Source organism: Enhydra lutris, unplaced genomic scaffold (genome assembly GCF_002288905.1).
Source record: "Enhydra lutris kenyoni isolate GAN:26980312 unplaced genomic scaffold, ASM228890v2 scaffoldscaffold26, whole genome shotgun sequence".
NCBI classification, from domain to species: domain Eukaryota; kingdom Metazoa; phylum Chordata; class Mammalia; order Carnivora; family Mustelidae; genus Enhydra; species Enhydra lutris.
Window position 1 is genome coordinate 26992333 of NW_019154110.1, and position 27250 is coordinate 27019582.

Here is a 27250-nt window from a genome sequence, read left to right on the forward strand (position 1 = left end):
GATGTGCAGGTTCTTACAGGACTCGCCTGGGAATTCTCACACACTCTCTGTCTTGCTCACATGCGCCTCACTTACTTGGGCTCCCTTCCAGGCGGAACTAAAGGGGTGGCTCTTTGGAAAGCCAAAGGGGGTCCCAACTGCCTCTGCCTTCGCCTCCAGGGACAGTGTCACAGTGCCCTCTCCACCCAGAGCCCTGGGGCGGTGTGCTGCATTATCCAGAGGGGATAGGACTAACCCAGAGGAGGGAGCAGAGTGTCGCCCTAGGCAGTGTCTTTCGGGCTTGGTGAGTGGGATTAAGAATTCAAAAGTTAACCCAGCAGCAGGCAAAGTCGAGGCTGCTGCTGCTGCCCTAAGCAGGAAAGCTGGTCAGTAGGACTAGAGCAGGCAGGGGCCGGGGTGGCAAAGGAGAGAGCCTTCTGGGTGCTGTGGGTCAGGATGTGTGAAAGGGAAACAGGGGTCTTGTACTAGTGCGAGGGAACCCCTGAAGTGTGGGAGCATGGGGAAGCCCTGTCCTGTTTAGGGACCTTCATTAAGCCTTTATTATCAACCAGGCAGTGGAACACAGCCTTTCAGCAGCTAGTGAAGTCACAGGAGTGGCCTGCAGTTAGGATTGAGGGCTATAGGACAGCACTGGAGGAAATGTCCAGCTCTACTGGCCAAGGTCCCTGAACACCTATTATGTACTAGTTGCTGGGACTGAATCTTCACAGCAATCCTAGGCGATGGGTCTTGCTGTTCCCCTTTTTTTACACAGGAGGTGGTTCAGCCCAGAGAGGCAGACTCACCTGCCCAAAGTCACACAGCAGATCCAAGCTTTGCACCAGGTCCTGAGGACTCCAAAGCCTTTGCGTTTTTCTCTACACCACCCTGACCCCATGATAGATGGGGCCCAGTCTTCATTTTGGCTTTATATCCCCCACTTGCTCTGGGCACTGGGGACCCAATTTTGGAGGCTGGGAGCAGGGGAGTGGGCAGTGAAGGTGTGGGTAGGTTTGTGACATAATGAACCAAGGAACAATGAGAAATGGGGACAGGAGAAAGGAACCCCCTCTAGTCATAACAAAGGAAAGTGGCAGAGTGGTGGGGGCGGCAGGCAAGGAGATGCCCAGTCTTCTCCCACACACCCCTCTGAGGCCTGAGGTCAGGTACTGGGCTGGCTCAGGCACAAAAGGATTTCTTGGTGTGGAAGGAGGAGAAATGAGTGAGTAGAGGGGCCTGGTAGTCCTCCTGGAAGAGGATGAGAGCCAGACTTGACCCAGCTGGCAGTCCCCCTCAGAGGCCCAGCTCTGTGCCACCTCTCCCCACTCCACCCCTAGGCTCCAGGGCCTCCCCCTGCTGTGAGAAGGAAGAGCAAACGATGGGGTCCTCCCCATTCTCCTGACTGGGGAGGAAATGTGTGCTCAGCAGACATTGCAAACCCCTTCTTCTTGTCCCATAGGTGGCTCTCCCAAGGCAGGTGGCTAGGGCAGCCAGACAAAGGAAGGCAGGCTTTCCCTCTCACCCACCCAGTCAGGCCCAAGCCCCTCCCGTCCCTATTCCCAGAAACCCGAGGAGAGTCACTGTGCCTCAGGCAGGATGGCTTGCCTTGTGTTCTCTTGGTAACTTCACTGTAAACTGACTTCCCTGAAGAGTGGTAGAGGACAAGGGACAGAGGCAGGAAGGGCAGACAGGTTTCACCCAGGATCCAGAAGCTTCTTCCCCTCCCCCAAATTCACACAGAATTACTCACTGCACGCACACCCCTTCCCTAGGTCCTGTTCTGTCCTCAGGGACAAGAATGGATGCAGCCTATCCACAGGGAGGAACCAGGATAGGGAGACGGGGGAGAGGCAGGGATAGTGGTCTTGGGGTGCAGTATACGCTGAGTATAGCCTACAGCTCCCCTTCTAAAAGCTTTGGGGGGTGGGGGCTGAGGCTGGAGAGGAGATAGATAATCCCAACAGAGGCGAGGTAGGGGAGAGCAGGGCAGTTAAGCCCAAGGGCTTCAGGTCTCCCTCTGTGGGCACAGAGATACTTCCTGGAATGCCTCCAGCTTTCTCTGGAAAGCTCTACACCCCACCCTGCCTCCCCTCTGCCCTCTGGCTCCCACACCCCAGGAACTCTCCTTGAAGAAGGTACTTAGAACAGAGGAAACAAAGACATCTCTGTACCACCTCCCTCCACCCCTGGGGACGGTTAGGTCAAGGTGACCTCAATCTGTTCTCCCCAAGGAAGGGGCATGAGCACAGCATTCTGGGCTAACCTGGTTGGCAAGGGCAGGCCAGAAATGGGACTCGAGATGATTCTTCCCTTCCTCCATCAGTTCAAACCCACCTTCATTTAATGCACGGGTCACAAGGAACTGGGGCACGGACTGGCGTTCAGATGGAGGTCCTTCAGAACTGTTACTGGCTAGCCCAGCCAGAGGAGACGTCTTCCTTCTGTGAGTGCATGCTGGGGATGGGGGATGTCTGGAAGGCTATACTGAGACCTGTATGTGGGGCTGGGCCCCTTGGATCATCGTGCCAGGTGGGCACTTACTGGCCAGATGGTTGTGGACAGCTCTCCTTTCCTGGCTAATCAAGTGCGCCTCTGCCTGCCTTCAAGGTTGTTGCAAGGATCAGTTGAGTTAAGGGGTACAACGATGTTTGTGTACCAATGTGCTATGATTCAGTTCAGTCTATGTCTTTAGTATGCTAACTACAAACTAGGCTGGGGATTATTACTATTCCTAGTAATATTTTATGGTCCGTCTTCTTTGGGGGAATGCGTTCCCATATGATTTTTATAATCCTTCCTCACTCCCCATGTAATGTTGTATCTTGGAATTGGGAATTGAGGAGCAATTAGCAGAGGTCAGCCTGGGACCCCAGCTCAGTCCAGACCTGAGGCAGTTTCTGACCTTCCTGAACTCCATCCCATAGGCCTCAGTTTTCTCCTCTATAGTCTGGACCCCTAAAATCACCAGGGTGCTTTGTGGTGGGAAATAGCAGAGACCAAAGCTGGGGACTGAAAGCAAAAAGAAACCCCACATATTACATTTCTGGGGAATTGCGTTATCCAGAGCCACGACCACAGTCACCTCTGCCCCCAACCCAGCTTTGACACCCTTCCCTTCTCCACTCCCTTGGGTGGCCTTTGCCCATCCTGGGAAAGCTCCAAGGCTCCTCCTTCACCCCATTGCATCGCAAAGGGAGGACAGAGGCACAAGGAAATGGGAGAAACCCAGACAGAATCAGAGAATCAGACAGAGACCAGAGACCTAGAGAGAAAGAATCAAAAGGAGGAGGAAATTAAAAAGCAAGAGGAGGCAGCAGGCAATGAAGGACACTGGGATTCAGGGCCTCACACACAGAGGCCACACTGGGGAGAGAGCCAGAGTTAGCCCAGGGAGAAGCTGCAGCCACTGAACACAAGGTGGGGGGCACAGCACGTGACTCCCTGAAACTATGGGGGCACATCCATTTGGGCCAACCCCTCCAGTGTGGTTCACTGGCACCTTAGTCCTAGTTTCTTTTAGGACCCAGGGCTATCCACCTTCTAGCCAAGCCCAGCCCAATCTAGCTAGATGTTTGGTGGGTACAGCTGCCAGCTGGAGCAGCAGGTCCCTGCAGGCCCTGGGGAGCAGGCTGGAGAGGTGGCTGCCTGGAAGCGGACAGGCAAGGCTCCCACTCCAGACTTGCCACCCCCATGTCACCTTCTTCAGATGCCCAGAAGTGGGGCATGGCAAGTGTGGCCCCCTGCCTTCCAGATGGGGCTCAGAGGACTTGGAATCCAAGGACTCTCCTCCCAACCACTGGCTTACCCATCTGCTGGAAGCAAGAGGCTGGAGAGCACAAACCCTCCGTCTTTCCATGGGTTTACATCTGCCGCTGACAGGTGGTGTGACCCTGGCCAAGTCATTTCCTCTCTCCAGTCTCTGTTGCCCCTTTTGTAAAATCATCCTTACAGGTCCTTCCAGCTCTGACACTTGACTCTCATTCCAGGTGACCTAGTTCTGTGTGTCTGGCCCTCCTCTGCCAAATGAATTGCCGGGAGTGAGGAAAGAAGCAAGGGAGAGGCCATGTGCTTCCCCTCCATGAGACTAAGAGACTGCAGCCGTGTGCAAGACCCAGAGATCCCAGCTTCTGGGGCTGGAAACTTGGCTTTTTCTCTGAAGGAAAAAGAACAAAAGTGGGGAAGGTACTGAGGGGCAGGAAGGTGGGGGAGGAATGAGAGGGGGGAGGGAATGGAGAGAAAAGTGTAGATCCAAGAAGGCATAGGGAGGGATGGAGGTAGATGAGAACGATTCCCTCCAGGACACATGGTCCTAGCCCAGCGAGGCCCTCCCTTGGTGCTGCCAATTCCAGCTGCCAGGCAGAGGGGAGGCCCAGAGGAGAGGGAAGCTGGGCAAAGGGGATGGAAGGCTTCCAGCCCAGCCTTGCCCAATTCAGCAGGCCCTGTAGGGGGCTTTCAGGGAGGGGGTAGTGACCCAGGCAAGGCTCAAGGAGGGCGTGCCCGGCTCTGGCAAGGCCTTTGGGCAGCTGTGATTTTGTAAGGTTTTAAGACAGCCTTTCTGAAGGTAGACCCAGCCTCAGATGGGACTGGACCCGGTGAGCAGTGGGTGGGCAGGATCATTTAGGGATCATAGTCTGCAGACCAGGCCATAGATGCCCCCTGTGTGACCCTGGGCAAGCTCCTTACCGTCTCTGGACTTCCATTTCTTATCTGCAAAATTTTGGGGAGGGATTTGAAACTTCAGACTGCCAAGGTTCTTTCCTGTTTCCACTGCAGGGGCCAGTGCAGTGTGGTGGGAGTGGTGGAAGGTGGAGCCCTGGTGGTGAGCTGCCTTCTCTGGAATCCCCAGTCTTTCCCCTCCCTACCGCTTTGCCTCTGAGGTCACAAAATCTGTGTCCCCAACCCGCAGAAACACACACACACACACATTTACATTTACTTTTTTAATCTAGACACTCAAGGGATGACAAACGCAGAGCTGGAAGTCATCTCCAGCTAGTCCAACACTCCCCTCCTCCCTTTTTACAGGTGAGAAAACTGAGGCCTTGGTTTGGGATTTCCAGAGGCCGGGGTTTCCCGGCTCTCCCACCCCTATTATCGCCGCCCCTCCGCCCCCCGCCGCCCCGGCCACTCCAGCGCCTGCTGCCCGCCGCGGCTCGCGGGCTAGGGCTGCCTGGGACTCCCGGGGGACCCCGCCGTCGGGGCAGCCCCCACGCGCGGCACCGCCCAGCCTCGCCGCTAGGGGCCCGGCCGCGGCCGTCGCTGCGCACTCACGGGGGGAGCCAGCGACCGAGGGCGGAGGCGGGGAGGGAGCGACAGAGGCTGGGAGGGGTGTTGGCGAGAGCTCGCGCGCTGTGTATGGTCTATCGGAGGCAGCTGACCTTCGAGAAGGAAATCGCTGCTCTCTGCTCCTTCCTGTAGTAACAGCCGCCGCCGCCGCCGCCGGAGCCCAGGCCCGGAGCAAGAGCCGTGGGGCGGACAGCCGGCCCTGTCGCCGGACGGCTCGGCGCCACCAGGTGGGTGGCCCGCCAGCGCGTCCCGAGCGGCGCGCGCGGAGATGGGCACTCGACTCCCACCTCGGGCCCGCGCGCCCCGGGACTCGGAGCCCGACGGCCGGCGGGGGCGCGGGGACCGGTGTGCGGGACCGAGAGGGAGCTTTGGCTTCCGCGCGGGGCGCGGGACACTGGACGCGGACACTGGGAGGGAGCCGAGGGTGGGCGCCGTCCCCACCCGCGGGGAGCAGGGGGCGCTGTCGGGCCGGACAGTGGGAGAACGTGGGGGTCCGGCGCGGGGCGGGGGGAGCCTCCGAAGAGGCAGCCTCTGTCTTCCCAGCCCTCCCTCCTCAACCCCCCCCCCAGCCACGTGCCGGCGGGGACCGAGCCGTTCCGTGGGAGCCGTCGGTGCCTTAAGTTTGGGCTGGAATAAAAACTCCACCCCCCAACCCCCCGCCCAGAAATTGGGACTCGGGGCTCCGGGCTGGGCGGTGGGGACCGGGGTGGGGGTGGGGTTCTTGCAGCCCTCCCTAGAGGGCCCGTGGGCCTCCGCGTCCAGTTTCTCTTTCAGTTTTCTAGCTGTCCCCCGCCTCCGGGGAAGCCCCGGTGGGGCAAGGGGAGAGGAAGAGGGGGAGGGCACCTGACTTTCGAGAGCCCCTCCCCAAGCCTTAGCGGGTTCCTTGTTGGAGGGCAGGGCGGCCTTCCCCTCCTCACGGACTTTCTTCCCGCACAGGAAAGCGTGTCTGTGGGAGGGGAGGAGCCTGGCCTGACCGCGGTCCAGGGACGGGTGGGCATGGTAGGGCCAGAGGCGGGGGCAGCCCTTGCTCCTGTCGAGGAGAAGCCTCTGCAGCTCTCTGCTCGCCCTAGGTGAACGGACATGGCGGGCTGGATCCAAGCCCAGCAGCTGCAGGGAGATGCGCTGCGCCAGATGCAGGTGCTGTACGGGCAGCACTTCCCCATCGAGGTTCGGCACTACTTGGCCCAGTGGATTGAGAGCCAGCCATGGTAAGGCCCCTGCCCTGGGCCATCATCTGGGGGGGGGGGGGGCTACCACAGGCCCTTTGACCTTTAGCGCTTCTCTGTGTTTTGGTGTGATTCTAGCCCTTTCTGCCTCTCCTGCAGAAGGGGTGGTGTCCCTGGGAAAGGGGAACAGGGAAATGGGACCTTGGGAAGGGAGGGGGTATTTCTAGACGGTGATGCCTGTGGAGTTGCCCAGAACAAGTGTTGTGGGCTCTGGAGTGCCCTTAGTCTGGAGCCTGGAATTTCCGACTCCCTCTTGGTGCCTGACCTCCTTGCCCAAGGAGACGCCATGGTAGTCTTCTCTCCCCTGCCCTGCCCCAAGGGATGCCATTGACCCGGAGAATCCCCAGGACCAAGGCCAGGCCACCCAGCTCCTGGAGGGCCTGGTGCAGGAGCTGCAGAAGAAGGCGGAGCACCAAGTCGGGGAGGATGGGTTCTTACTGAAGATCAAGCTGGGGCACTATGCTACGCAGCTCCAGGTGGGTGTGAACACGGGCTCATCTGCAGGAAAGCAGTGTCTGCCTTTTCTTTCCAGCAACGGAACCCCTGGGTTTTTTCCTGGCCTGGTCACTGACTCACCGTGTGACCCTGAGCTGATCGGTAACTTTTCTGCTCTTCAATTTCCCCCACCCCCTCTTTCTAAATCAGACCTGTCAGATTCCTTGAGCATGCTAAAAAGCGAAGGGTGGGGTGTGTTTGTCCGCAACAGAAGGGAGTTGGGTGAAGTGGCATTCGAAACAGATCAAGCAAAAGGGATGGAGGTAGATTGAGTCAAGAGTATTTGTTTGACAAAGGAAGACTGAAAGCTCCTAGAAATGAGGCATGAGGCAAGCAGACGTCCCTCCTAGGACTCTTTTAAAGGTGGGAGAACTGCTGAAGTCAGGTGGACAAGGAGAAGAATTGCTCTGGAGGCAAGAACTGGATAGAAGAGCGTTGAATGAAGGATGTAGTTGTACAGTTGTGCCTTCTCCTTCTCTGTGGGGGGTAGGGGAGGTAACAGGGATAGTATAGGGGAGAAAGGAAGTTTTTGTGGAAGCAGGAAAGGGGTGTGGGTGGTAATCACAGTCAAGCATTTATTGGAACTTACTTGTATTCCTCACAGAACCCTTCTTAAATACAAGCAGCAGGGTGTCAGGGAGATAAAAAGTCCATCACAGAAGAGGGAGGAAACAGGAGAAAGCTGGGAGGAAGAGGAAGGCAAAATAGGAACCCAAGGCCAGGGCAACAGTAGAAAGTACCTTGGCCTTGGCATTGGATTCTCCAAGTCTTGAGTCATCTGCTCACTTGTTTGCTTCTGGACAAATACTTATCCTTTCTGAGCATCAGTTTTCTCACCTGCAAAACGGGGCTAATAGTTTCTGTGGACTTCAGGGTATCGGTGCTCTGAAAGTCAAAGGAGATGAAGTAGATTGGAGGAGCTTTGGAAACTTTGGAAACTGGGTTTCTAATGCACTGCAAACCAGATATGAAGATCTGGGTAGAGGGGAATCGAGTCAAGGAGGGATAGAGGTGTCTGGTGACAGTTCCTGAGGTTTCTTGAGGAAAGCTGAGGCAGAGGCTAGAGGAGAGGAAGTGGGGGGGGCACATGGCACCGTGGGGGGCCATGATGGGAATGTCAGGAGGCCAATTGTAACTGCTATTGGATTCTTTCAGAACACGTACGACCGCTGTCCCATGGAGCTGGTCCGCTGCATCCGACATATTCTGTACAATGAACAGAGGCTGGTGCGAGAAGCCAACAATGTGAGTGTCCCGTGGGTGTTCGGAGAGGAGCTGGGAAGTCCTTCTATACGCCTTTTTCTGCAGACAAAACTGTATTCTATAAATGCTGACAAGAGAGCACCAAGGAGATAAGGGACATGGGCAAGTGTGAGAAGCAACAGCACATGGTAGTTACAGTCCCTGTACCTTCTCTTCAGGCCCTGGCTTCAGGGCCCCCTGCTCAATCACTTACTAGCTGTGTGACTTGAACAAGTTACTTAACCTCACTGAGCCTCTGTTTTTTCAGTTGTAAATGGGGCTAGTAACAGTATCTTCCTTATAGAGTTAGTGTCAGGGTTAAATGAGATACTGTGTGGGCCATGGATAGACAAACAGACTAATGAAACAGAAAAGGAAGCCCTACACACACACACACACACACACACACACCCTGCAAATTCAACCCGCGTTAGACGTGGGATCACAAGCCACCAGGGAGAAGAAGTATTTGTCGTTTAATAAATGGTGCTAGGGTTAAAAGAAGAAATGTTCTCTGGTGGTGTCTGTGAGGGGAGGTGGAGCTGAGGTCTGGGTTGGAAGAGAACCCTGGTAAGCTCCAAGAGGTGAGGTCCAGAGAGGCAGAAACGGACTCATCCCCCAAGCTCTCTAATCATGAAGGCATTGAACATCTGATTGAACAATGGGACCGATATTATCTTATCTAGAGTAAAGCAAGATGAATTTCTTTTTTTTTTTTTTTAAGATTTTATTTGTTTATTTGACGGACAGAGATCACAAGTAGGCAGAGAGGCAGGCAGAGAGAGGGGTAAGCAGGCTCCCTGCTGAGCAGAGAGCCCAATGTGGGGCTTGATCCCAGGACCCTGGGATCATGACCTGAGCCAAAGGCAGAGGCCTTAACCCACTGAGCCACCCAGGCACCCCGCAAGATGAATTTCATAAAGTGGCCACACATGGGTAAAGACCACAGAATAGTGCCCAGAGCATATTTATTTATTGCAGTGGATGCTGATTTCAGGAATTTTACAGTTCATTCAGTTAACATGTATGGAGGTCCTGTGGTGTCTGACACTGGGTTAGGACTAGAGAAACAGACAAAAGCCTGGTCCCTACCTAAAAGGGATTCAAGCAATGATAGATTCTCTAGGGATGAGTAGGGGTGAGCTGGGTACTAAGGGGGCATATATGGAAAAAGTACCCAACTCAGACTAGGGCAGCCTGGCAGGGGGATGTCTTGAGGACAGGAGTGTCCAAACAGGGGGAAAAGGGGAAGAAGAAGGAAAGATGAACAAAAGTAACAAGAGTATTATATGTGTGGGCAGGAAGGCAGGAGCCATCTAACACATCTGAAGACTTGCAAGGGGTCAGTGATATTGGGGAGAAGGGAGCCAGTTGGGGAGCCCCAGTAGGTAAAGCCAGAGAGGGGGTAGAAGCCAGGTCACAAAGAGTCTTCTGGGAAAACTGTTGTAGCCCTTGACTTGTTGCCACCACAGAACTATCTGTAAACATACAAATGAATTCCACTCCAGTTAAGAAATACATGTCTAAAAAAAAAGAAAAGAAAAGAAATACATTTCTATGGCATATGTGTTGTCATGGTCACGAGGAAAATCGTTCCTTCTCCAAACCATCAGGCTGTTCTTGAAAACCTCTGACGTGCTACCCTTTGGGGATTTTGTGGCATACAAGACAGACAAGGTTCTAGCACTTGAGAGCTTATATCCTAGTGCGTGGAGGCAGACAAGATAGAAATAAAAACATAAAGGAATAAGACACTTTCAGATAAGGGTGTTGCTATTTGAAATTGGCCCATCAGAGAAAGCCAATCTGGAAAGGTGCCAGTTGAAATGCCAGCCTTAGGAAGATTTGGTGTTAGAATGTTCCATGAGAAGGAACAACAAGTGCAAAGGCCCTGAGGCAGGAACATGTTTGTATATTCAAAGAACAGAAAGTACCTGGTGTGCTTGAGCAGCAGTCATACTGGGGAGTGGTGGAGGTAGGTAGAAGCTCTCCACTAGAGCAGTGGAGGCTATGGGAAGGGGTTTGGATTTTATTCTGAGAACAGTTTACTGGACAGGCCCTGATGATTTGGTCTCCTCTCAGCCAGTTGTGGAAGTAGTAGATCAGACTGGGTCACTTAAATGGCCTTACTTATACCTCCCCTGTAACTTTCCTCAGTTACACGAAGGTCTTGAGTGAGGACACAGATGCTGTGTGTTCACACAGCCTTGTTCCCCATCGTGTCCCCAGCACTTCACATGGTCCGTGGCATCGGGTCGGTGAACGAATGTGGAACGAGGGGTCACCATCATTAGTCTGCAAACCCAGATAACTCCTGGCTGTGCTGAGTTCTACTCTCTCCAAAGAGGGCTTAGATGGACCCTGTTTGGGTGACTCTGGTGGAGGCCAGAGCTACAACAGAAGTGTCCCCCATCCTTTATGAAGTTGCCATAATCTGCCAGGTCCCCTGTTTCCCCCTACTTTCCAACTCCATACCAGTTCCAACCCGTGCTGCCTGCACTCTCCCACTGCTGTGTCCCCAGGGGAATTCTCCAGCTGGGATCCTGGTTGACGTCATGTCCCAGAAACACCTCCAGATCAACCAGACATTTGAGGAGCTGCGGCTGGTCACACAGGACACAGAGAATGAACTGAAGAAGCTGCAGCAGACCCAGGAGTACTTCATCATCCAGTATCAGGAGAGCCTGCGGATCCAGGGTGAGGCCCGCACGACCAGGGTGGTGTGTGTCATGGGGCCAGGAGTGAGGACCACTCTGTGTGCTCCTGCAGGGTCGGGGCTGTGTCTGTGTCTGTCTCCACAGAGCCTTACCCAAAGCTTTGGAGAAGTAATAGTTCTTACTGAGCCCCTGCTATGGGCCAGACCCCAAGCTCAGCCCTTTGCATGCATTTTTCTTTTCTCTTGCATGCATGCATTTTTCAATCCAGACTTTACAATAGTCCCCAAAAGTAGGTAGCTGTATTATTCCTATTTTGTAGATGGTTCTAGTAATGTGGCCTGGATTGCTTATAAGTTGCAGAACCAGATCTCAACTAGAGATAATGTCATAAAATTCCAGTACTTTACTAAACAGTATTCTCCCCCTGATTGTAGGTATTCAGTGAGTATCTCAATGACTGGATGAACATGGACAAAGTGTTCCCCACTCAGAGGGAGGACTTAGGTGGGGAGTCTTCTGGTTGAACCAGGCTGGGGAGAGGTGGGACTCCAGAAATGCCCCTTCTTGAGCCTCCCCGATAGGAGATGGAACTGGGAAGTGGAGGTGACAGTGAAACATTTTCCTGTCTCCTAGGTCTGTAGTTCGCCAGTGGCTATTGTGATAAGCGTGTGGGGAAAGAAAATTTAACTCAGAGCATATTAACTCCCAGTACGATTTGATGAGTCTTGAGACCTGGCCCATGGTCCCCCAACTCCAGACTGATCCCAGAGGTGTTCCATCCCATCCTCTTGAGAACGGGAATTGTCAAGCTGCCTTTCCTTTTACTGTTCTTTCTCTGGCTTCTTAAGGTAAAACCTTAGGTCATTGACGTTAGACCTTTCTTCTTTTCTGATACATATATCCAGAGCTTTAAATTTCCCTCCAAGCAACGCTTTAGCTGCATTTCATGATTTTAATGAATGCTGTATATTCATTATTATTCAGTTTTGAAATATTTCTTTTCTGAATAATTATTTTGTCCACACATTATTTAGGAGTATGTTGTTTAATTTCCAAGTATTTGGGTTTTTTTCCCTTCTATGTCATATCGTTATTGATTTGGTTTGCATTTTATTATTGAATTCCACCATTGTCAGAGAACATACTCTAAATGATCTCAGTTCTTTTAAATTTATTGAGACATGTTTTATGGCCCAGTGTATGCTGTATCTTGGTGAATGTATCTTGTGGACTTCAAAAGAGTGCATGTCTCACCATTGTTTCATTTAAAAGTAGCAATTTTAAGTTAAATAATGTTAACATAAAAAAGTTTTACTAAAAAAGTCACCCAAACCAACGTCTGTATTTTCCAAAACAAAGTTTAACAAGAAGCATTGCTTTAGATTTTTACACATCTCTTTAATGTGAGGCTTAATAGGAGATACCTAGGTCTTGCTTTCTTTTTTTTTTTTTTTTAAAGATGTTATTTATTTATTTGGCAGAGAGAGATCACAAGTAGGCAGAGAGGCAGGCAGAGAGAGGAGGAAGCAGGCTCCCTGCTGAGCAGAGAGCCCAATATGGGGCTCGATCTCAGGACCCCGAGATCATGACCTGAGCCGAAGGCAGAGGCTTAACCCACTGAGCCACCCAGGCACCCCATTGCTTTCTTTTTTTTAAAGATTTTATTTATTTATTTATTTGACAGAGATCACAAGTAGGCAGAGAGGCAGGCCGGGGTGGGTGGGGGAAGCAGGCTCCCCGTCGAGCAGAGAGCCTGATGCGGGGCTCAATCCCAGGGCCCTGGATCATGACCCAAGCCGAAGGCAGAGGCCCAACCCACTGAGCCACCCAGGCACCCTGGGTCTTGCTTTCAATCTATTGTAATATCATATATCTTAAAGCCTTTAGAAAATGTCACTGTATTCCTATAAGAGATTGAAAGAGAAAAAGGCAAGTAAGGTCTTCTGACCTTATAAAAACAGTTTTGGCTTTGTAGGCTGCCAGTAGAGTTCTTGGGAACCCTCTAGAGATCCCTGGTCCACACTTTGAGAACCACTGTGATCTCGGCCTTTATTGATTTCTTTCTTTTTTTTTTTTGCCTAATTGTTCTATCAGGTGGTAAAAGAGAAGGATCAAAATCTCCTATTATATTTGGAATTGTCCACTTCTTTAGTTATCTCTGTAAATATTTTCTTTGTGTGTTTTGAAGCTTTGTTATTAAATGCATTTAAGTTTATGATTATAATATCTTTCTGATTGACTGATACCTTAATAACTATGAAATGCCCTTCTTGATCTCTGGTAATACCTTTTGTTTTGAAGTCTACTTCAGCCTTCTTATTCTATATAGCCACAGGGCATCTTTTTTTTTATGTTTTTTTTTTAAGATTTTATTTATTTATTTGACAGAGACAGAGATCACAAGTAGACAGAGAGGCAGGCAGAGAGAGGAAGGAAAGCAGGCTCCCTGCTGAGCAGAGAACCCCATGTGGGGCTCGATCCCAGGACCCTGAGATCATGACCTGAGCTGAAGGCAGAGGCTTTAACCCACTGAGCCACCCAGGTGCCCCCATAGGGCATCTTGATAACATGTTTTTTAAATTTAAAATGTGGATACCATATCGTTGAGTCTTGCTTTTATGAGTATTCTGACAATTTCTGCTTTTAATAGAGATGTTTAGTCCACTAATATTTAATATACTATTTAATACAATTGCACTGAGATCTACATTTTAATGTTTATTTTCTGTTTTCTCCTAAATGTTTATTTTCTTCTATTCCTCCCTTTTTAAAACTGTTCGAATTTTTTTTTTTTAGAATGCTGTTATGATGTTTTATTTCTTTTTAAGATTTATTTAGTTATTTATTTGAGAGAGAGAGAGAGAAAGAGAGAGAGAGCATGCGGGGTTTGGGGCAGGGGGAGAAGGAGAAGGAGAGAAGCAGACTCCCGGTTGAGTGCAGAGCCGCATGCAGGGCTCTATCTCAGGACCCTGAGATCATGACCTGAGCAGAAATCAAGAGTCCGATGCTTAGTTGACTGAACCACCCAGGTGCCCCTATGCTGTTTTAATTTAACTATTTAAGCTCTCCTCACCCTGCTGTGTCAGTGTTTCCCATACTCTGAATTCCTCAACACGTTGCCAGAATCATAGTAGGTGTTAAGTAAATGTTGGTGGGATGATTCTAGCATGTTCCTCTGAATCCATCTTGGACTGACCCCAGAGAAAGGGTGGCCCTCTTCCTAGATTAAGAAACAGGAGAATTCAGGCTGTCAGTTGTTTTTTGTTTGTTTGTTTGTTTTAAGATTTTATTTATTTGAGAGAGAGAGAGAGAGAACATGTGAGGGGAGGAACAGAGGAAGAGGGAAAAGCAGACTCCCCATTGAGCACAGAGCCTGTTGCAAGGCTCTTTCTCAGGACCCTGAGATCATGACCTGAGCAAAAGCCACACGTTCTGCCCCAGGCTGTCAGTTCTACCCCAGCCTTTGATGGTTGATAGTTCTTCCAGTCCCCTTCTTGGGTTTTCTGTTTCCTATTTACGGGTTTGCGTTAGATTCTGCTTTGGGTTTCTACCCACCATGCAATGTCAGTTCAGTCTCATTTATCAAGTTGACTCATCAGAAACGCAGACTATTGCTCTGTTTGTGCAAGAGAAGGCTCAGCTCCCTCCAGTGGAGCAGAGAATTGCCTCCCATCTCCTCACCTCCCTCCCAGAAGCTTCCACAGAGTACCAGGGGAGACCTAAGTGGGTCACTGGCTTAGGGAGGTTGGGCCCAGGTATGGGGATCACTAGCACCCCTTGTGGGTGGCAGGATTTCTGAGGTGGCCTCAGACTACTCTGCTGTGTGCCATGGCTGGACGGTAGTCTTCTCTCTCAGTCCCCAGTCATGGGATCAGAACCATATTTCCAGTTCTCCTCCAGTGCTGGGACTTTCACGGGCTGTCTCGAGTTCCTTTTGTCTGTCCCAGCTTGTGTGTCCACGAGGGATCAGAACCGTATTTCCAGTTCTCTTCCAGTGCTAGGGCTTTCCCAGGCTGTCTCGAGTTCCTTTTGTCTGTCCCAGCTTGTGTGTCCATGAGGCAGGGCCTCGGTCAGTGTGACATGGCCCTCGACCACGATATGCTGATGCTCCCATCTCCTTGTCTCAGCCCAAGTGAGGACACTGGGATACTCAGCAAGACGCTGGGCAGGCCGTGATAATCCCAGTGTGGAGGACAGTGGTTACCTTTGGAGGCCGGGATGGGTTTGCAAGCAGGGAAGGACGTACAGGTGGCTTTCCCTGTGGTTTCTTCAGCTGGGTTATCAATACGCAGGTGTTCCTTGCATCACTCTTTCTACCTTCCCTGGGTCTGAAGTATTTCATAATAGATTTTTGGTAAAACGGTAAGGAGGCCTCCCTGACTCCCCCTTCGTGCCATGGATGAGAGCCCCACGCTAGCGTGGAGAGAAGCTACCTCCCTGTCCTGAGAGGTGTTGCTGCCACTGGGCGCTGGACATTCCCTCCCACTCACCACCTTCTCCTTCTGTCCCTGTGTGTGCCTGTCTGTGCCTCTCCATCTCCTTCTGGTTGGTCCGCTGAGCTCACGGTCACCCAGCCTGGACAAACCAACATGTTAGGCCCCTGCCAGCACCTGGAGAAACCCCTTGTTCCAGAGGAGAGGCTGCTGGGCTCCTGGGGCGGGACAGAGCCTGTGGGGCAGGGGCTTCCCTAGGCGGTCCTTCTGTGTGGGGTGGGACTGAGCAGCCGCTTGTCTCTGGCACCCTGTAACCTGCACTGGAAGCCACTGCCCAGGAAGGACCAGCTCTGACCTTCAGGACCCACGAGCCGGGAGGTTCCTTGAGCCTTTGGTGGATCATCACTTACTTATTCCTTGTCGACTCACTGAGGCAGGGGCCAAGATTCTGCCATTTTGCACGTGGGTAAACTGAGGCCCAGAAGGAGAAATGATTTGCCCGAGGTTCCGCAGTTAGTAAACGGTGAGGGCACACATCGAACCAGGCAGCAAGGCTCCACGCTGGACCCCCGTGTGGCATGAGGAGGTCTGGGCAGGCAGCTGTGTAGACTAAGATGGGAAGGGAGGCCTCGGGGGGCTGCGCCCGCAGGCTTCCGTCTGCACAGTCCCTAAAGGGGAGATCAAAGTCGAGAGGCCAGGGCCCAGAGCCCGCTCAGGTCTGGCTCCCTTGGCTGCTGGAGCCCCAGGTTGCCATCGGTCCGGTGTTGGGCAGACCCTCAGGGCCTTGCCTCCAGAACAGGTGTCGGTGTTCTACTGGGCTTCCTGCAGGAAGCCAGGAAATGATGGTCGCGGGTGTCCCATCGCCTCTTCTAGCTCAGTTTGCCGGGCTGTCCCAGCTGAGTCCGCAGGAGCGTCTGAGCCGGGAGACGGCCCTCCAGCAGAAGCAGGTGTCTCTGGAGGCCTGGCTGCAGCATGAGGCCCAGACGCTGCAGCAGTACCGTGTGGTAAGTGTGGTCTGCGGCCTCTGCTCCCAAGCGTGGAGGCCCACATCCCGGGCCATCCGGGGAGCCCGAGAGAGGGCTAGGGCCGGGAGGAGAGCTGGACCCTGGAGAGCTGGAGGCCAGAACCTTCTTTCCTGTGGGGAGCATGTGAGGCAGAGCGGGTTTGGGAGAGGGGAGGGCTTGTGCCCGGGGTCTGGTCCCCAGCCCTGCCTCCCGAGTGAGGGCTGTTCTGCGGGAGCCCAGAAGGGCCTGCTGTCCCCACCTGCCTTCAGGAGCTGGCCGAGAAGCACCAGAAGACCCTGCAGCTGCTGCGGAAGCAGCAGACCATCATTCTGGACGATGAGCTGATCCAGTGGAAGCGGCGGCAACAGCTGGCAGGGAACGGAGGGCCCCCCGAGGGCAGCCTGGACATGCTGCAGTCCTGGTAATGGTGTTTGGGGGTGGCTGGGGGCAGGGGCGCTGCTTCTGGCGTCTCCTTGGGCAGCCAGCTCTCTCTGTGCTGCAGCAAGGCTTAGTTCACCGAGGGTTCTGGCTCCTGATGCCAGCTTTGGGGCCCCCGTCATGTGCCACATGCCCAGGAAGGGAGTTCCCGTGCTGGGGAGGGGGACAGGGCTGGGTATGCAGAGTGAGCCTCAGGCGGAGCAGACCGGTTCCGGGGCGCTAGTCCCGCGCAGCTCTATGTTCCTGAAAGGCGGGGGGCACTCTGCTTCAGGGCCAGAAGTGGTGGCTGAGGTGCAGAACCTTCCAGCACGAGCGAGGAGCTGGGTCTTGGGGCGTTCTCCCCAGACTGGGGCCTCTCGGCCTGGAGCCTGGGGCGTGGGGTGATACCATTGTCCTCCCGGTGGCCGGGGCTCCCGTGCAGGTGTGAGAAGTTGGCCGAGATCATCTGGCAGAACCGGCAGCAGATCCGCAGGGCTGAGCACCTCTGCCAGCAGTTGCCCATCCCCGGCCCAGTGGAGGAGATGCTGGCTGAGGTCAACGCCACCATCACAGACATCATCTCAGCCCTGGTGACCAGGTGATTGCTGCCTCCAGTACGCCCAGCCCCTGGGTGGTTGGCGTGGAGCAGGCCGGGGTGCTTTGCCCACCGGGGTTGCTGTAGGGGGGCTCTCGTTGGAGTCCTTGTCTCTTTTCCCTTGGGCCTCCATCCCTCTCTGTCCTCAGTTGCAGTGGCTGCTTGGTGTTGACCTTGCCCAGTCTCTGTTGTGGACGCTCCGTGGACTGCCCTTGTCCCCCCACCCCCAGCCTGGGCCAGCTGCTGAGTCATGTCACTGCCTCCCCTCCCACCACCTCCTCTGACTCTCGGTGGCCTCCCCGGGAACAGGAGCTGTGCCGTGTGCCCTTCCTTTGCCTGCCGAGCCCCGGTAGCCTCCCCACGTCGGTGGGCAGGCCCTGTACCCTGAGTCAGCATCATGTGTGATCTGGTCCCTTGTGTCCCTGCAGCACGTTCATCATTGAGAAGCAGCCCCCTCAGGTCCTGAAGACCCAGACCAAGTTTGCAGCGACGGTGCGCCTGCTGGTGGGCGGGAAGCTGAATGTGCACATGAACCCCCCCCAGGTGAAGGCCACCATCATCAGCGAGCAGCAGGCCAAGTCGCTGCTCAAGAACGAGAACACCCGCAAGTACGTGTTTCTCTCTGCTCCCTACGTTCTGGACTGGGAGTTCCTGTCTGTTCTGTAACTAAGGTTCTGGGTGATGGAGGCAGCTCAGCTTCCCTCCCTACAGCCGTGGTGCAGTGTCTCTCCGGTTCTTTCTGTCTGTCCTGGGATACACGTTGTTCTTCTTGACACGTAGTAGGTCAACATGGATTGCACTGCTGGCTTGTTCAGCTACCTGTGCTAATCCCTGGGACAGAGCTGTAGTCCACACCGTACTTGGCTCTGTCTTCGCCCAGCCCAGCAGAGCTGGCAGCCGTCATGAGAAGGGGAGTGTGCACCAGGGGAGACCGAAGTCACCGTGGAAGTGGGTCGCGCTGGGGGCGGGGCAGAATGACAGTGTCAGGACTAGGATGAATGGGAGCAGCTAGGGAGAGCGTGCGGGGGCTGGGGGGGAGACTCTCAGGTAGAAAATATGGGCCTTATCCGAAAGGAGAGTGTAGGAAAGGCGAATGTGGCTGGAGAACCCAGGGTGGGATCCAGGGATCAGGGCAGGCCCACACAAAGGATGCAATGAATGAGGGAGTGAATGAGTGAAGTGGGAGACTGGGTCATGTGTATTGAGAGCCTACTGTGGCATCTGGGAATAGGATGATAAGCCAGAGAGGTTCTCATGTTCTTAGAGCTTAAATTTTGGCTGGGGAAGGAGACAGTTCTATGCTTGTGGTAATCCTGCAGTGTCAAAAAGCTATAGACTCTAGAAAGAAAATGAAAACAGTGACATCATGGCATCCGGATAGATGTTACCTCACCACGTGAGGGGCCACAGAAGGCCTTTCTGAGGAGATGTTTGAGTTGAGACCTAAACAAGAGGGTTCGGGGCACCCGGAAGAGCGGGTGCCCAAGTCCTGAGGTAGCACCAAGTTTGCATGTTTGGCAAACAGATAAGGCGGCCTGGATTGCTTGTCCTGAGTGAGGGGAGAGGAACCCAAGAGGCCAGGGAGCCAGGCTGGGTTTGACCCTGGGGTCCTTGTGGGCTGTGGTCATGGTTATTTATTTTTTTCATTTTTTAAAAATTTATTTATTTGACAGAGATCACAAGTAGGCAGAGAGGCAGGCAGAGAGAGAGGGGAAGCAGGCTCCCTGCTGAGCAGAGAGCCCAATGCGGGGCCTGATCCCAGGACCCTGAGATCATGACCCAAGCCGAAGGCAGAGGCCTTAACCCACTGAGCCACCCAGACGCCTCTGGTCATGCTTATTATTTTAGCTGCACCAGAAGCTGTCAGAGCTGAAAGCCCCCGCATCAGTCTCAATGCCGACAGAGTTGTTAACCTAATGATAGAGACCCAGAGGCCACCCTTGAAGACTTTGCTTTATTCTCAGGCCTGAGACACGGAGAGAGCACAAGCAGGGAGAGGGCAGAGGGAGGACCAGAGGGGAGAGGGATAAGCAGACTCCACACTGAGCAGGGAGCCCCTCGTAAGACTTGATCCCAGGACCCTGCAATCACAACCTGAGCCAAAATCAAGAGTTGTCCCCTTACCCGACTGAGCCACCCAGGCGCCCAGAGGGGAACACTCAAAGGGGAAGGGGAAGGGGCAGCATCTCCTGGCTGGGCTTTCAGGCGTGAACACTGGGCCCAGGGCACGCACAGAGCCACCCCCCTGGCCTGGGGCCCATGTGGCTGTGGGGGTCACCTCTCCTTCACAGCGAGTGCAGTGGCGAGATCCTGAACAACTGCTGTGTGATGGAGTATCACCAGGCCACCGGCACGCTCAGCGCGCACTTCAGGAACATGGTGAGTCCAGGTCCTGACCCCTGGCGGGGCCCGTCCGCCCGGGGCCGAGTCCCCGTAACCAGCCACTTTCTCCTTGTCTCCCTCTGGCCTCCCCCGCCGTAGTCACTGAAGAGGATTAAGCGGGCTGACCGGAGGGGCGCGGAGTCTGTGACGGAGGAGAAATTCACGGTCCTGTTTGAGTCTCAGTTCAGCGTTGGCGGCAATGAGCTTGTGTTCCAGGTGAAGGTGAGGCCTCGCTCTCCCATCCCCCACAGGTCACCCAGAAAGGTGGAGACTTCCCTGAGGCCACCTGACTGGTTTGGGAAAGCCAGAGAGCTCTGAATGCTCACACGGTCATGGCCCATTGGCCCATTTAGCCCAGAAGGCTCTCAGAAAACCTGTTTCCCTCTGCTTGTGCGTGCTTGCTGTGTTCTCATCTGGTGCCGGCCACAGAGCTTAAGTAATGGGCCAAGATGAACTAGGTTGTGGGGTTTTTTTGTTTGTTTAGTTTTGCTTTGGTTTCATTGGGAGGTTTCATGGGTGGGATTGAGGGTGAGGAATGAGGGCTCGATGTGGTCGTGTGCCTGCTACACTCATTCCTTTGACTCCTGTTAGACTCTGTCCCTTCCCGTGGTTGTCATCGTTCACGGCAGCCAGGACCACAATGCAACCGCCACCGTGCTGTGGGACAACGCCTTTGCTGAGCCGGTGAGTCCTCATGGGACCCCCATCTCAGCACCCCCTGTCCTGGAGTCTCCCTGGATCGGCCCCAAGCCCCTGGGGCCCTGCTGGGTGGTCCCCTGTCAACCTTAGGGTCCCACCGGAGCTGAGGTGCGGTAAGGGACAGCTCACGTGAGCGTGTTGCCTATGGCATGTCCTTAGGCTCTGTCTGGGTTCCGGGTCTCAGGAGGGGGATTTCCTAGGTCTGTGAGCTTAGCTATTGGGCTCTGGTCTCTTATCTTCCTTCTGCTTATGGTTTGGGTCCCTGATCTCTATCCCAGGCTCCTGGTCTAGGTCTCTATCACTATATGCCCACCCCTGCTGCCCTGCCTTTCCTTTTCTTTTCCTTTCTTTTCTCTTTTTTCTTTTCACTTCTTTTCTTAAGATTTTGTTTTTATTTGAGAGCACACGTGTGAGAGAAAGCACAAATGGGGGATGGGGATAAGCAGGTCCCACACTGAGCAGGGAGCCCAAAGCAGGGCTCCATCCCAGGACCCTGAGATCACGACCTGAGCAAAAGGCAGAGGCTCAACTAACTGAGCCACCCGGGCGCCCACCGCCCTGCCTTTCTTTTTCTTGTGTTTGTGTCTCCTTTTCTGGATCTTTCTTCGTCTCCTTTGTCTCTTGGTGTCTGTGGGCCCGAGTGTGTGGGTGTGTGCACGGGTGCGCGTGCGTGTAAATATTTCCTACTCCCTCGGTCTGCTTTCTCTTCCCTCCGCCTCAGGGCAGGGTGCCATTCGCCGTGCCCGACAAAGTGCTGTGGCCGCAGCTGTGTGAGGCGCTCAACATGAAATTCAAGGCCGAAGTGCAGAGCAACCGCGGCCTGACCAAGGAGAACCTCGTGTTCCTGGCCCAGAAACTGTTCAACGGCAGCAGCAGCCACCTTGAAGACTATAATGGCATGTCCGTGTCCTGGTCCCAGTTCAACAGGGTGAGGGACCCGCCGCCAGCTACCTGCCCGGGGCCACCTGTGCCCCGCCAGGCTTTCCCCACCTCACAGACACGTTCCTGGCCTCGGTCAGCAGCCCCCCTCTCCATCCCGACCTGCCCTCTCCTACAACCAGGAGAGATGGGGGCTAATACACCGGGGAACGGAGGCAGGGGTAGCAGGAAACTGCACGGAGCTCTGTGAGCCGGAGCAGGACACTGGAAGGAACCCCGGGGCTGGGAGTCTGGATCCTTGAGTTCCTGCCCTAGGTCGGTTAACTAAGTGGCCAGGCCCTTCCTTTCTCTGTGCCTCAGTTTCCCCTTCTGTCCACTGGGGGCAGAAATGACTTTGGAGATCTCAGCTTGCACAATTCTGGACACCTCCTACCCCTGCCCCTGTGCCTGAGAGGCAAGAGGCGGGTTTAGTCTCTCGTCCCCAGGCTGCAGGTTGGGGGCTGTGTCCATTTATGGCCCACTGGAGTGCAGGGTGAGTAGGGTGAGGGATTAGGAGAGGGTTTCCCTGAGGACAAGATGGCACAGACTATTCCCAGGGCCACCTGTGTTGATGGGGCGACAAACCCTGACTTGGGGTTTCCTGGGGACTCTCAGGAGAACTTGCCGGGCTGGAACTACACCTTCTGGCAGTGGTTTGATGGGGTCATGGAGGTGCTGAAGAAGCATCACAAGCCCCATTGGAATGACGGGTGAGGAATGGGGGGCCCCGGGATTGGGAGGCCATGGGCTCAGGGGACAGGAGACGCTGGACTGGTAATGACACTCTATGCTCCATGCACCCAGGGCCATCCTAGGTTTTGTGAACAAGCAACAGGCCCATGACCTGCTCATCAACAAGCCCGATGGGACCTTTTTATTACGCTTTAGCGACTCCGAAATCGGGGGCATCACCATTGCCTGGAAGTTTGACTCTCGTGAGTGCCCTGGCTCCCATTTCCTTGCTCCCCATTCCCCATCAGGTCTGCATCCTTAGATGGTTTCCCCAGGGGAAAGACTGGAACTGAACTCAAAAGTAGGGGAAGACTGTTGCTCAGAAATACATTGCCTTTCTACCATTTTCCATCATGGAGAACTTAAGATCACTGGCCCTGTGGCCTCCAGAGCCGCTGGGGGACTCCTTCCGCAGTTCTGAGTTCTCCCTTCTCTGCCCTGACATAGTGTTGCTGGCGTCTACTTGCTTGGTTCGCTGGGTAGAATGTTCCCATGGTCACTTGCTCACCCTATGCCAAGGAGTTTCCAGACAAGGTGGAGGGTTGCAGAGCAGGCTAGTAAAAACTCAGATGTCTCCACATACCAGATCTCAAACCCCATGACCCTGACCCTTCTCCTGAGGGTGGTGGGTGGTGGGAATGAGCTCATCCTTTTCACAGCTGACCGTAACCTGTGGAACCTGAAGCCATTCACCACGCGGGACTTCTCCATCCGGTCGCTGGCTGACCGACTAGGGGACCTGAGCTATCTCATCTACGTATTTCCCGACCGGCCCAAGGACGAGGTCTTCTCTAAGTACTACACTCCTGTGCTCGGTGCGTCCTGCCCTGATACTCCTGGGCCCTTCCGCAGCCTGTGGGCAAAGCTCTTGGGGCAAGGCAGCGGGGACTCCCCATGAAGAGCCCCGGGGCCATGTCCCCCATGGGCTTGGTTGGTGGCTTGGTGTGGAGCCCATAGAGGGGATTTCAGGGCTCACAACCGAGAGGGAAAACAAAGCCTCTGACCCAGCTTTCTTCTCTGCAAAGTGGAAAGCTGGGTGGATTCTCACTTCGGCACCCTTGGGGGACGAAGAGGCAGAGCTGGCCAGGATAATGATACCCACAGACAATGCACTACTCCCATCTTAATCAGCTGCTCTCATGGCTCCCACCCTCAAACCTGCCCCCAACTTGAATATGGGAAGCAAAATGGACAGGTTTTTCCTCTTCAACTTGTTCCCAGTCCACTGTTGGGTTTGCTGCTTGGCATTGGTTCTGCTTCCTTGGCAGGGGTGGGGTGATGAGAGAGCGAGCAAAGGGCCAGAAAAGAAAGGAGGAGGAAGGAGGAGATTGGAGTGAGGGGTCTGGGTGGCCCCTTGGGCGGGGTCGACGGGCAACGGGTTTATAGGAGTCTGGGGAAATCTCATCACCGCTGAGGCCTCACAGTGATGTGGGTAAGAGGCAGACTGCATGCTGTGGGCTTCCACTACCTGGGAGCTCCTGGAGGCTGGTTCTCATCATGCTCCCCCCTCGGCAGCTAAAGCGGTGGATGGATACGTGAAGCCACAGATCAAGCAAGTGGTCCCTGAGTAAGTACCCAGGGTCTGGCTCTGGTCTCCTGCTGCCTCCTTTCTCTCTCCCCCAGCCCCCTCACCCCTCAGCCCTGCTCCGCCCACTCACCAGCCCTGTGTGGCCCAGCCCTTCCTTCCCCCATAAAACCTGGCTTAGCCCTGGAGAGGGAACTGGGCTTAGCCTCAGTGGGACCAGGACCCAGGTCCCCACTCCCGCAGCTGGAGTCCCAGGCCCAGTGGGCACTTTGCCCTTCCACGCCCCCCAAAAAGGTGTAAAAAGGCCCCCCGCCCAAACCCTCCCCAGGTCAGCTGTTGCCCGGAGGCCGCTGAGGCTCTGCCGTGTTTCTCCTGCAGGTTTGTGAATGCGTCTGCAGACTCTGCCGGGGCCAGCGCCACCTACATGGACCAGGCCCCCTCCCCAGCCGTGTGCCCCCCGGCTCATTATAACATGTACCCCCAGAAGTAGGTTGTGTTCTGATGGGGCTCTGCGGGGAGGAACTGGGCACCTGGCCTCAGGCCGGGATCCCAGAGGGCTGGTGGGCAAAGGGCCCCAGAGCTCCTGTGGGTTCGAGACCACCCAGGCAGGGCTCCGGCCCATGCGCAGGAGCAGAGGGGGAGATCAGCCAGTAAAAACGCAGAGCATAAGCTACATGTGGCAGGGTCCTTGCTCTGGTGCTGACTAGCTGTGTGACCTTGGGGAAATGATTGAGCCTCCCAGATGCTCAGTTTCCTCCTCTGTAAAAGGGAGGCAAGAACACCTACCACATGGGATGGGAGGGGTGGGGGGGCAGGACTGAGGTTACACATTTAGCTCTGGGAGGCTGTTGTAAAGGTAGCTACGGAAGGGGCAATTATTGTCAGGAGTTGGATGGGAACGGGGTATCACTTGCTCCTTTCTGGAGGTCCCAGAGAATTCATTCTCTGCTGAGCTGTGGGTGGCCCCAGCTGGGTGTCTGGGTGCTTGGGAGGCACAGGCTGCACTGGTATGACTGTAGGCCTGAGAGTCACAAAGACTGGAATTCCAGTCCTGAATTCATTTGCCAGCCAGGTGGCCCAGAGCGAGTTTCCAGACATGGCCGAGTCTCAGTTTCCCCCTCTGTGGAGTTTGAGCAAATACGGTCCTTAACGGAGGCTAAGGACTGGGGTCACATGGTTTAAAGGCCCCACCCCTTGCAGGTGCTCGGCAAATGGAGCCCATGATTGAGTGGTCTAGTGTCTCAGTGGGCAGAATTCACTGGCCCAACCACCTCGTTTTGCAGAGGAGGACAGGAACAGGGGAGAGGGACTCTGATCCCCCTCAGTGAGGCAGGGAGAGTTGAGACTAGAGCTTGAGTATCTATCTGCCAATGAGCCATGACACGGTTTCAGCTTGAGGTTGGGGGTGGGGGTGGGGGGCGGAGGGGCATCCCACCAGAGCCAGTCCTGTTCCCATGAGACTGTGGTCTGAATGGGGAGGGGGCCAGAGGCATTCCAGCTCCCTCCGACCTCCCTCTCCCCCTCTCTCCCAGCCCTGACGCCGTCCTCGACCAGGATGGAGAATTTGACTTGGATGAGACCATGGACGTGGCTCGGCATGTGGAGGAACTCCTGCGCCGCCGGATGGACGGTCTGGACCCCCGCCTCTCCCCGCCCGCTGGTCTTTTCACCTCAGCCCGAGGCTCGCTCTCATGAACATTCGAATCCCACGCGTTTGGAAACAACACTGTGTGAAGGGGTCGTGTTAATGGGGCTTTTAGTGTCTCTGTGCATACTGATGCCTCCGCCCGTGCACGTGTGTGCGCGCGCACGCACGAGGTGTGCCTGCCTCGCCTTCGCCCTCCTGGGCGGCGGTGGTAGGAACCACCAGCTTGCTGTTCAGATCGAGGTCCCCGCCAGCCCGCTGGGCCTGTGACTGTTATGGGAGGGGCTCTGCTTTTGCTGCTGTCGCAGGTACTCGAGGCGATGCAGGTCCCCTGTTCCTGCGGGGGGGGCCTTTCCTGCTGGGTAATGCCTCCGAGCTTAGGTCATGCTCCGGAGTTAGCAGCTTTGGCTGCCAAACGTGTGTGCACGCGTTTAGGGTGTGCTGTCCAGTGTCATGCACGTGTGTTGATCTGTTGGTTCTTTCAGTCTGGAGGGAGGCTGGGCTTCAGTTTTGAGTAATATTTTGTATTTTATCTAATGACATATGGACTGGAGACTGTGCCTCAAGAGCTTATCTAGAGCATGACCCTAACGCAGCAGAAACAGGTCACTGGAGTCGAATCTGTCAGAGCTGCTCCGAAGTCAGAGCTGCTTGGCCTCCGGGCCTCCCAACCTCCAGCCAGGGGACCTGTGCTTCGTGTCTGTGGTGCTGTTGCCCAGTCCTGCTATCTTTTTCCGGGATCGCCTCCCCTCCATCAGGCCCCAGCTTACTTTCCCTGAGGTTCTGCAACCTTGCTCCCAGGAGAGGTGGGAGAGGGGCAGGAGCTGGTCTGAGACTCGGTGGGGTGAACAGAGGGCCAGGGACTTGCGGGGCTGACCCCCCTCTCCTCCTGGGGAAAAAACCTGCAGTGAGAGACTGCAGCAGAGCCGCTTGCTACGTGCCTGTGGAATCCTGAGTGAGGGGTGAAAGCTGATCTCGTTCCCCTCTGCTGGGTGGACCTGGACCAGGCCTCATCACAGCTGCAGAACACTGAGGTCTGAGATGGCCTTGCTCCCAGCCTCGAGTGCTTGTCCCTCTGGGGCACTGTGACCTACAGCTGGGGCAGCTGGTGGCAGAGGTTCGGAGTCCAAGGTTTAAACATCCCAAGGGAAGGTGGGGACCAGAAGAGGGATCCTTGTGTACTTTGTACATAGGCCACATATTTGTGTAAACAGTGTTTTCAAATAAAGTATTTTTTTCATAAATTTGCTGGCATGGCTCCTGGGTGGGCAGACCTGGGTAATGGGGACCCCCAGCGGTGGGCTTGTCTTGTTTCCCTCCCGTGTGGCTGATGCTGTAATGTTTCCAAAGCTACCACTCTGCTCCCTCTTCCGTGGATTAGGGGTGCCCACTAGCCCTGGAACGCAGTCTGTGCTCCTCAGAAGACAAAATGACTAGCGCTGGAGGCTTTGGGATGGGGGGGTGGCAGGAATTCTGGGGCAGGGGCCAGGAGCGTTAAGATCCGGAGTCTGGGCCTCTCCTAATCAGCTACTGATTAGGCAATCTTGAAGCCCTTGGGGGTGGGGGGCACTGTGAGGGGGTGCAGCAGAGAACCTCACCCGCAGTCCCTCCTTGCCCCGCCTCTCCTTGGACACCAGCAGGTGGCACCATCCCGCTGCCACCAGCCTGTTGAAAGGGACAGCCAGCCTGGTGACCTGGCCCTGTAGGGAAGCGGGGTGAGGACAACGGTCTCCCCATTTGGACTCTCTGGTGCCGACCCACTGCCAGTCCAGGGGCTGTCACTGGGGCCCTGGGTGTTTGCAGGGGTACGGGTTGTGAAGCCATGATGTTTCCTCAGAGCTCAAAGAAAGGGAAGAGGGGTTTGCAGCCCGCAGGCAGGCAGCGCAGGGGCCTGCACAGGGCTGGTGGGGGTGGAGTGGCAGAGAGAGCAGACGCTAATCTCCCCTTCCATCTCTGCAGGGGCTGGTGGCGCGGTCTCCATGGTGCTCGGCACCCGGGGAGGGGGTGGGGAGCCA

General features: G+C 54.8%; 1 protein-coding gene across 1 annotated transcript; it reads left to right on the top strand.

The window, feature by feature from the left end:
- The first annotated feature begins 5395 nt into the window (after positions 1-5395).
- LOC111151211 (signal transducer and activator of transcription 5A) lies at positions 5396-26479 on the top strand. Its single transcript, XM_022509008.1, has 19 exons — positions 5396-5492; positions 6336-6473; positions 6811-6967; positions 8142-8231; positions 10751-10925; positions 16192-16322; positions 16592-16743; positions 17182-17337; positions 17763-17942; positions 19626-19713; positions 19816-19938; positions 20308-20400; positions 21137-21343; positions 21949-22043; positions 22138-22268; positions 22725-22880; positions 23581-23632; positions 23969-24076; positions 25123-26479. The coding sequence occupies exons 2-19, from the start codon at positions 6346-6348 to the stop codon at positions 25283-25285; spliced, it is 2385 nt and encodes a 794-aa protein (XP_022364716.1). The 5' UTR covers positions 5396-5492; positions 6336-6345; the 3' UTR covers positions 25286-26479.
- Positions 26480-27250: the final 771 nt, after the last annotated feature.

What these genes read in the sequence shown, in the direction of transcription:
- LOC111151211 (XM_022509008.1), top strand. Translation starts at nt 6,346, where the DNA reads ATGGCGGGCTGGATCCAAGCCCAGCAGCTGCAGGGAGATGCGCTGCGC. An exon ending in ACAACGCCTTTGCTGAGCCG is followed by an intron (nt 20,401 to 21,136) that starts GTGAGTCCTCAT and finishes CCTCCGCCTCAG; the next exon opens with GGCAGGGTGCCATTCGCCGT. An exon ending in TGCCTGGAAGTTTGACTCTC is followed by an intron (nt 22,269 to 22,724) that starts GTGAGTGCCCTG and finishes TCCTTTTCACAG; the next exon opens with CTGACCGTAACCTGTGGAAC.